Source organism: Oryza sativa, chromosome 5 (genome assembly GCF_034140825.1).
Source record: "Oryza sativa Japonica Group chromosome 5, ASM3414082v1".
NCBI classification, from domain to species: domain Eukaryota; kingdom Viridiplantae; phylum Streptophyta; class Magnoliopsida; order Poales; family Poaceae; genus Oryza; species Oryza sativa.
In genome coordinates this window covers 4,667,596-4,677,989 of record NC_089039.1, presented here as the reverse complement: position 1 = coordinate 4,677,989, position 10,394 = coordinate 4,667,596, and the positions used below count along the sequence as shown (strand labels likewise).

The 10,394-nt window shown below is 41.6% G+C and overlaps 1 protein-coding gene across 1 annotated transcript; it reads right to left on the bottom strand.

Moving 5' to 3' along the window:
- Nucleotides 1-717: 717 nt before the first annotated feature.
- Nucleotides 718-5,796, bottom strand: LOC9267199 (coleoptile phototropism protein 1). Its single transcript, XM_015783034.3, has 2 exons — nucleotides 4,833-5,796; nucleotides 718-1,523 (listed from the first exon to the last, which is right to left on the bottom strand). Exons 1-2 carry the CDS (start codon nucleotides 5,727-5,729, stop codon nucleotides 915-917), a joined length of 1,506 nt encoding a protein of 501 aa, XP_015638520.2. The 5' UTR covers nucleotides 5,730-5,796; the 3' UTR covers nucleotides 718-914.
- Between the last annotated feature and the right edge of the window lie 4,598 nt (nucleotides 5,797-10,394).

Genomic DNA, 10,394 nt, shown 5'->3' with positions numbered 1-10,394 from the left:
AAATTTGAATAATTTTGCTATATTCAAAATTGGGAAAATTCCAAAAAAGAAAATTGAGCGAAATAATTTTGTATGGGGGTCTTTGCGGTCTGGAATTTTGAACCCTGCTCAATTGTAAACTGACTTTATCCCTGACGGAGGCGCTAGCAGAAGTCCAAGGCAAACTTCATCAGTCGTGATCCGATATTAATAGTATTGTTACTATTCATATAAGAATTTGTCTTTTTATTTAATGTGTTGATCGAATTTGAATTTAACTTTTGGTGTAGAGTGTTAGATGTCACTATGCTTTACATCGTCAATTTTTTCAAAAAATATATATATAACTATTTACATTGAATTTAGGGAAAAAAATACAGGAGTGGATATACTTTTAAGAGATTTAGAATCCATTTACGTCGGTCGCTGAAGCCTCCATACTCATAGGATATATCACATATATCGAATGCCTCAAACAAACAAAAAACCAAGTTCATTTCGCGAAAGGGCCTATAGCCTAATGGTTACAAGAGATTTAATGGCGTTGTGCTTTCAGTGGAAGACGACGTACCCAACAGCGAGACGCCTACGGTGACTTCGTTAATCTCAAGGATTTGCTAGCCCAGTCTTCGAAGATGCTCATTGGATAGGGTTTACGTGCGTGCATTCATAGGGATGAGTGCGCGTGCGTTGTGAGTGTCTACGTTGTACTGTATAATTCTCAAAAAAAAAAAGAAAGAAAAGAAAACCAAGTTCATTTCAATTTCATCACCTCAAGCGCCAAGAAGCAGCGAATCGATCACAAATTCACAATCGAAGGCACATGAAACGAAGAAGAATTCACGAACACAGAGAATTAAGACCACACTTGTCTTTGGATGATGATCTTGGTCGTTACAGCTCTACCGACACACATGGCGCGCGACGCCGCGCTCTCACGAGTGCGACCTGCGCCACCTCGCCACGGCCGGCGTGCCCGACGCCGGCGTCGACGCCGCCGCCGCCGCGGCGGTCGCGCGGACGACGACGCCCTTCTTCCCGCTCAGCGGCGTCCTGTCCAACCCGCTGTCGGAGTCGTCCACGACGACGGCCCCGGTGGCGCCAGCGCCACCGCCGCCGCCGAACAGCAGCTTGAACAGGCCCCCCGGCCGGCGGCGGCGCTCCGAGCTGAGCCTGTCCACCTGCGCCTGCAGCGCGTGGCACTGCACCTGGAGGCGGGACACGTCCTCGCGGAGGCGGCGGAGCTCGTGGTGCTGCGCGGCGACCTCGCGCTTGGAGGGGCACCGCGCGCCGCCATTGGCGCCGCCGCCGGTGACGATGAGGTCGGCGGGGCTGCGGGACTGGAGGGAGCGGAAGGAGCCGGTGGTCCACTCGGCGAGGCGGGTGAGCTTGCTGCCGTGCTCGGAGAAGAGGACCTGGACGACGCAGCGCACGGGGAGGCGCTCGTTCTGGACGGCGTGCGCCGCCGCCTCCGCCGTGAGCTTGCGCGCGTCGATCAGCCGGCACAGCGATCGCCTCTCCTCCTTCCCTGCGTGCGGGTGCGCCTGCACACAGCAAATTAATCAACCACTTAGTTTTTTCTCTTTTTTTTTGAAATGGAGAAATTTCAAAGGGATTTTGGAGGAATTGAACCAAATCGTAACCAAAATCTTGTAAAATAGATACTATATATTACAGAGGAGCACTTACGTTTTCTTTTCATCAAAGGTTAAATTTCTACATGCCAATTAATTATCCATGAAAATTCACACTAACATTAACACTTAAAAACATTTTGTGCTCTTTTAAAGTAGATACTTAGATTAAATTTGATTATCACATTATTTTAAACATGCACGCTCTCTCTCCCTCTCTATTAAACACATTACAAACGCAAACCCTTATATATACGCACACACATCCATCCCTACAAAAACATACACCAATCTTTATAAGCAATTAATAAGCACATATGAAATCTATGCTAACATATTAAAAATGACGATATCAAAAATTGGTTTTCTTTTTTTAAAAAAAAGTGAGAGGCTACAAGAATGAAACCAACAAGCAGGGTAACAACTCTCTTGTTGCATAGCACTTGCAGCAGTTGGATTGGATTGATCGAGCTGAAGCAGCGATGCTAGGTAGCTCACGTGAGCACATCTGTGTTCTGCCGTTTTCTTCAGAACAGCATCACACTGCACTGCACTGCACTGCATGTGTGATTTTAGCTGGTGAGAGTGTACCAAAACATGGCAATTGCTAGGACAAAAAACAAAGTGACTTTTGCCCTCCGATGGGACTGGACCGTGTGTTGCTGGTGATCGATACAAATTGGTTGGTGTGGAGTTGGGATGCTGAATGATACTCTCATTGGTCTCTTCTATTCAAGCAATGACATAAGTGGCAGTGAAGCACTAGCAAAGAAGGATCCATGCACAGGGGGAGAAAAATAAAAGGGAGTGGAAATAGTTTTGTTCAAATAGGAACAATTTTTATTCTCATTTATTTAAAAAAAAACAGTGGTCAGTTTAGAAAGCTTTTTTTTCTTTGCGGCCTATAAGATGATCATGATCGGTTGAGCTATGACCGATAAACCGAAACGAATGCACGAAATAGATAAATTTATATTCGAGTTGTTAGCGGTTTAAAATACAAGATTAGAAAATAGACTACGATAAAAAAAATAAAACCTTCAAAAACAACTCTAAAATTAAGTTTTACAATTCAAAATTTTAGTTATGATCGAAAAACCAATAAACAAATGATGAAACCCAAACACAATTATATGTAGTTGAATCGAATGGATACAATTATACCTCTATTCTTAAGTGGCCTTGAGTCAAACTCGAGTGAACAAAAGGAAAAGAAACGTCTGATTTAATTTCAAATTTTAAACATTGGCTTAAACAATAATCGTCGTATCAACGCAAAGTAATTGAGCTTAATCACAAAAACCAAAAACACACTCCTGACTCCTGAGCAAAATGATGATTAGGAATGGTCCAACATGAACTACCGTGCGGTCAAACACGCAGAAACACATACCGAGCCTGAAACTGGCCTCTCTTACTTCCATGGTTATTCTTTTTTTTTTACCTCGACCGTCGCATATGCTTCCAACACAGTCACATCGCCTCCAGCACCATGCATGGAAATACGTGCATGGAAAATCTTTTTTGGCCTATCACATCATGGACAGCCAATGCCAAGGTGAAAAGGGGTTAATCACCACATCTCATATCTTAAGTTGGCATGCTCACCCTGGTTTGCAAATGGGAATCTTGGAGATAAAGGGATGTTTAAGATGTAGGGGTGTAAAGTTTTGACGTGTCAATTAAGATACTATATAGAGTGTCGTATAGAGTATTTAGACACTAATAAAAAAACTAATTACAGAATCCGTTAGTAAACCGCGATGAATTTATTAAGTCTAATTAATCTGTCATTAGCAAATGTTTAATGTAGCACCATATTGTTAAATCATAAAACAATTAGGTTTAAAATATTCGTCTCGCAAATTAGTCGCAATATGTGCAATTAGTTGTTTTTAGTCTATATTTAATACTTCATATAGATGTTAAAATGTTCGAGGTGATAGGGTGAAAAATTTAATTTTGAGTTGGGATCTAAACAGGGCCACAGTCCCAATTTTTTTTCTCCACATGTACTGTATTATTTTCATTCATTTGCTTTATATACTATAGCTTGCTCTCTGTTAAAATATAATAAGTTTTAATTTTTTACACGGCTACAAATAAGAGGGGTAGAAAGATTTATTTATCTTCTTACGATAGGTCTGTACTAGATAAGGGATAGGATGAGTAGTTTAGGAGTAATAAAAAAATATCTTTTACAAGTGGTAATTGTTATATTTGGAATAATTTTGAACTTTATATATTATTATATTTTGGGACAAATAAAATACTTGATATAGCTTATCATATAATTTAGGTTTTTTTTAAAAAAAATACGTTGGAGATATTTTTTTAATTTTTCATCGTAATATATTTTCATTGACTTTAAACCACTACTAGCACTAATATAAAAATAATTACCCAGTAATTAGTTTTAGTTGCTTTATTTTTTTTCCTCATCTTATCAATCATAGTTCAAACGATCAGAGTTGGCAACATTGCTCCTAGTCCTATGTAATTAACTTATAATGTGTTTTTTTCTCAAATATTTAGCGTCACACACTCACACTGTTATTTGTGACGAAAAATTTAGCTAAGCTAGCATTTCCTACAAAATGTAGCATAGTGATTTTGTGTTCCATTTTTTTTAAGAAAACCAACATGCTACGATATTGATAACACCCTAATCATATAACATGTTAATTAAATGGATGCATCATGACATCATGTTCCAAGATAATTAAAGCCATCGATGCATTCTTAACCGATCTTTAACGGCCAGATCGAGACCCTATTTCTTCCTACCAGAACATACTGCCACGATGTACAGAAGATTATTATTTGTAAATACTGCTCACTTGTTCCAGGTTGTAAGACGTTTTTAATTTTAGTCAAAGTCAAACAGTTTTAAGTTTAACTAAATTTTTAGATAAATATAGACAAATATAGTAATATTTATAATACTACATTAGTTTATCAAATAAATAATTGAATATATTTTTATAATAAATTTGTCTTAGGTTAAAAATGTTACTACTTTTTTCTACAAATTTAATCAAACTTAAAGCAGTTGACTTTAGCTAAACTTAAAACGTCTTACATCCTGTTACAAACTGATACGGAGGGAGTATTTAACTAATCAAATCATCGTGAAAACATAATCATCACCAGGCAAAGAGAGATTGTGACATAATTGTAAATGATTGTGTCCATGGCGCGCGATCGATGCACACTCACCTTGAGGTAGGTGTCGACGGCGCGGTACAGCCCGTCGTCGGCGGCGCGGGCGTGCGCCGGCACGGCGCGCGCGAGCTCCTCGAACTCCGCCGGCCGCAGCCCGGCCTCCAGCGCCGCCTCGGCGAGGTACGCGTCCACCAGCCTCGCCACCCTGCAGGCGGCCGCCGCGCCGCCGCCGCCGCCGGCGCCCGCCTTGCCGCCCTCGCGGAGGAAGCCGCGCACGAGGCGGAGCACGAGCGGCACGTCGAGCAGCGTCGCGCCCGCGCCGGGCGCGTCACCGGCGGCGGCGCGGAACGCCGGGATCATGACGGCGCCGAGCGAGGCCTGGTCCAGCCGCCGCGCCGCGCGCGCCTCGAGGTCGGCGAGGAGCGCGGCGTCGGCCCCGGCCATGCTCCCGGCGCGGAGGAGGCGGAGCAGGAAGTCGCACGTGACGCCGCCGCCGCCGTCGTCCCCGTCGCCGCCGTCGGGCGGGAGCGCGGCGACGAGGGACTCGAGCAGGAGGCGCTTCCTGATCCACGTCGCCGTGGGGCTCTGCGGCGGCAGCAGGAACCTCCCCGACGGCGACGACGCGACGTCGGGGAGCCACCTGGCCGCGTAGTGCGCCAGCACGGTGGCGAGGTGGTCGCCGCCGCCATCCGACGAAGACGAGGCCGCCGCCGCCGCCGCCGAGGCCGGCTTCGACCTGATGCTGGCAATGGTGCGCGCGAACGCGTCGACGTCGTTGACGACGCACGACGCCGCGTCGTCGCAGCTGCGCCGCGGGGGCGTCACACCTATGCCAACAGCGGCGGCGGCGACAACCGAGGAAGGCGTCAGCCGCGCGTCCGGCGAGGAGGCCGGCTGCTTCACGGCGGCGGCGCCGTGCGGCGGCGACGGCGACGGCGACGACGGCTTCATGGGCGAGTGAGAGTGAGGAGAGGTTTGTGTGTTTGAGGTGGTGATGAAGCTTCTTGTAGAGGTGGGCGTGTGGAGCAACGGTAGGCAACAGAGTGGACAGTGTCACCAGTCTCGCAGAGACAGGGGCGTAGCAGGATTGAGTTTTTTTCTAATTTTATTTTTTGTTTTGCAAAAGTTGAGCATTTGACTAACACAATCACTAAAAAAAAGGCTATATTCTTTATTTTAGAATAAAGTTCAGGTAATAGATAAGTATGTGCTTTTTAAGTAATGTTAGAAAAAAGAACCACACGTGTGATCAGTAGGGTTAAAATTCTACTGCCCCTAACCTTAAATATACTTAACTCCACACAGGCCCTATTTAGTTCCAAAGTTTTTTTTCCAAACTTTCAACTTTCCATCACATCGAATCTTTCATACACACAACTTTCTATCACATCGTACCAATTTCAACCAAACTTCTAAATTTCAGTGTAAACTAAACACAGCCTAAGTTTAAAGTTCGAAGATCAATCAAGCAACTACGAGATGAAAACGGTCGAGAATGGTATCATGTCTACGTGATCGGTATGAGAATTTTCACATACTTCCTCCGTCGAGCAAAAACTCAAAATCCCTTATATTTATGGGACGGATGGAGTATTTATTATACAACTATTAAATAGTGACATCACTACGACACTGATAAATATTACTCCCCCGTTTCACAATGTAAGTCATTCTAGCATTTTCCACATTCGTATTGATTTCATTAACATCAATACGAATATGGAAAATGTTAGAATGACTTACATTGTGAAACGGAGGGAGTATAACATATTAAATATCAAAAAACAGTACATTTTCATTTTTACAGTAATGATGATTAGTTGGTCGGGAATTTTTACCACCGTTTTCATTGAGGGACAGCTAAACCCAGACAATGTACGGGTGTAAACAGCAAGCTATGCACTGATCATGCATGCATGGATGGTCACCACAAAAACTCACACAAAAGTCGTCGCTGGCCCTGTTCCCGTGTTGCGGTACATGCATGATGAACACCTTGACCTTTTGTTACCGCGGTTAAAGTTGCAACTTGTCCTCTAGCTTGCTACCAATTCATGCAACCCGTCAAAAAAAAATCACGCAACCGCCGCCTCTTTGGTGTTAATATCGGTTACTCTATTACTCGGATTAGTCATGAAATATGTGGCGTTTTATTAATCATGGAATAAGTCTATTTACATTACCATTTTATAAGTGTATCAAAAGGGAAAAAAAAGAAAAATCTCCTCCTCTCTCTCTCTAAACCGGTTTTTAGGGTTCAATTTTCTCCCGTCTCACTACGCACTGCCTTTTCTCCATTCTTCCGCCTAATTGCTCGTGCGCTTGGATCCTTGCATCCCTTGTGCTCGGACTATTGCCTCTCTATGATAAGCGGGTAGCCTTGTACTCCCTCCGTTTCGAAATATTTAACGCCATTGATTTTTTTAAACATGTTTGACCGTTCGTCTTATTCAAAAAATTTAAGTAATTATTAATTCTTTTTCTATCATTTGATTCATTATTAAATATATTTTTATGTAGGCATATAATTTTACATATTTCACAAAAGTTTTTGAATAAGACGAATGGTCAAACATGTGCTAAAAAGTCAACGGTGTCAAACATTTTGAAACGGAGGGAATAAGTGGTTTGAGCGTGAGGAGATGACGAGCATATGCTCAAAGAGGAGGGCAGCAGTTTAAGAGGGCATGCTAGCTATAACCCGTGAGAGAGGTATAAACTTGTTTTGAGTTTGGGAGAGATAAGAAAAGGAAGAAAGAAGAGCGAGCAGGAGAAGCAATCAAGGAGTACTTCAATTCCATTTGGGGTCTTAGGTTTTTATTTTCTAAACTGGGACTGTCACTTACAGTGGTGGAGCTAGCAACGTCGTCAAGCCAGCTGGGTGACTAATAGTATTTTCTAATGATCGATTAATTTTTATAAGTGTCGACGGCTATTGACAGTGGAGATAGCGGAGGTCACCCGACCTGCCCGAGAGGTGGCTCCTCCAGTACTGGTCACTTGAGCACAACTTAGACCAAAACTACTACAGTTTAGATTCTGATGCGTTAATTGAACGACCTTAAAAGGCAATCAATTCTCTTATTTGTCCTCTATTCTCCATTTATTATCATGGACATTTACACAAGGATCGCGTGATCTTGACATAGTAGACAAATAAGAAATATTCGCACTTTACTTCGTAATGTTGTACATAAATGTATATTATGTAGCAGTACAATGTATACGTATGTGTGGGCCCGTATGGCAGGTAGATGTGTGTGCATGCCTCTAGCTGGGCCAGTTTGTTCCTATGTGCGTTGCCAAAAAGATGGTGACAGGCACGGTGAAGGAGAGGGACCGAAAAGTGGAGCAACCTTTTCGGTAAATCTGGTCGCCAATCCCAGCCAACATTTGGCTCTTTCTTGGCTCCCCTGCTTCCTTACCTTTTACGGCAGATGCTGTGGCTGCAGTTTTGCTCATATGTTTTCTTTTTTTTTAATTACACAGTACAACGCAGGCACTCACAACGCACACATACTCACCCCTATAAACACACGCACGCAAACCTTACCCTTATAAGCATCTTCAAAGACTGGGCCAAGGAAATACTTAAGATTGACGAAGTCACCATAGGCGCCTCGCTGTCGACGGGTACGTCGCCTACCATTAAAAGCATAAAGCCGTTAAATTCTAGAAAATTCGCTCCAATGGGGAGTCGAACCCAGGACCTAAGGTACCACGGAGGCTCTTGTAACCACTAGGGTACAGACCCTTTCGCCAGTTTTGCTCATATATGTACATGCTGCAGCCCCCTTGGTATGAATATTTCGTTAAATTCTAGTGTTTTAAATAAACCTTATAACAATTATGCTTATTTTCTTCGTTCTAAAATAAATTAGCTCTGTTCGGCTGCACTGATATTTACTGTAGTGCAGCTAACACATACAATATTTTCTATCAGTGACTGCGGCATGGCAACGGTTGTGTAGAGCAGCTGAACAGACTCATTCATTTTTAGTGTTCAAACTTTATTTCAAAATAAATTATTTTCTAGCCTCCTACCTTCCCCAGTCTCGACTGACGACTGGTCTATCCAAGGACGGGTTGACTCATTGGACTTTAGGCCAAGCTATAATTTATATGGTAAAAATCTATATTTCATAGTGGACTTTTCATTCTGGTCCGAGGCCTGGGTCTGTCCTTAGGTCTATCCAATATTTTGATAAACAAAAATAAAGTGGTGCTTAGTTAAGTACGTAACTATTGGTTTTATCCGGATCTCAACTAACGACTCTTAATTTGGAGTTGTTCAGATTGATGCCAAAATAAACCTAAGTTGATAATATTGCTAAAATTTTGATAGGATTGGCTTAATAATATTATCAAAATTATATACACATTACCAATATTTGATAACAAAGTAAACGTAGACATATAATTATTAATTTTATCAAATAATAATATGGTTGAAAATATCATCAATCTGAACAGGAACAAAGTTGTGCTTGGTTATGTACGTAACTAGTGGTTTTACCGGAACAAAGATGCATTATTTTGGCTTTCTCGCCGTGCACTAGTGTGTGTTGGAGACTTAGGGAGTACTCCATGTTGCATGATTGCATATGGTTGTGTTGTTGGCCGTCCTCATGGTGAGGTACGCCCAAATAGTAGCGAATCTCTTTCCCCCATGGTACACATTCACTGTACCTAATTTACATGAAACCCTATTGTAGAAGAAGCACCAATATTATTTTTAGTACTAAAAGTACAATTCATATTCTACGTCAAATGTATACTACAACTCGTTCACTGTAAGTAGGGGATACTCCCTACGTTTTATATTATAAGTCGTTTGACTTTTCTTAGTCAAACTTATTAAAGTTTAATTAAGTTTATAGAAAAATACAGTAAGATTTCCAATACAAAACAAATATTATATCAAAATATATTTAATTTTATATTTAATAAAACTAATTTGGCATCGTTCGTTTGTGCCGGTTGGGAGTCTATCCCTCCGGCATGAAAAATGAAACAGCTATCGCATAATTAATTAAGTATTAACTAAAATTAACTTGAAAACGGATTAATATGATTTTTAAGCAACTTTTTTATAGAATTTTTTTAAGAGAAACCTATCGTTTAGTAGTTTGAAAAGCGTACGAGCGGAAAACGAGGGAGAGGGGTTGGGAATACATGTGCCAAACACAGCCTAAGCCATCTCACCGAGATGGCCCGATCAAATACATGTTTGTTTGCCACGTGGTAGTCCCACAATAACTATTATTCTGGCATATAAATTTAACTTCATGTAAATCACTGGATTGCTTTCTCAACTCCCACGGAAGCTAATTAAATCGTTTTATTCGTGCCATCCAACCTCACGGCAAAAGCATAACTTTCCCTTCTACAAGCACATGTAAAATTCCTTCCTTTTGGACAGTAACACGGTCTCTAAAACACAAGTTTAACTTCTTGTTTCTATAAAAATATTTATTAAAAAGTAATATATATATATATATATATATATACTTTTATGAAAGTATTTTTTTTAAAGATAAATCTATTTATATAATTTTTATATTTTCAAACTCAACAACTTGAGAGTTATTCATAATTTATATTCCTAATGTTTGA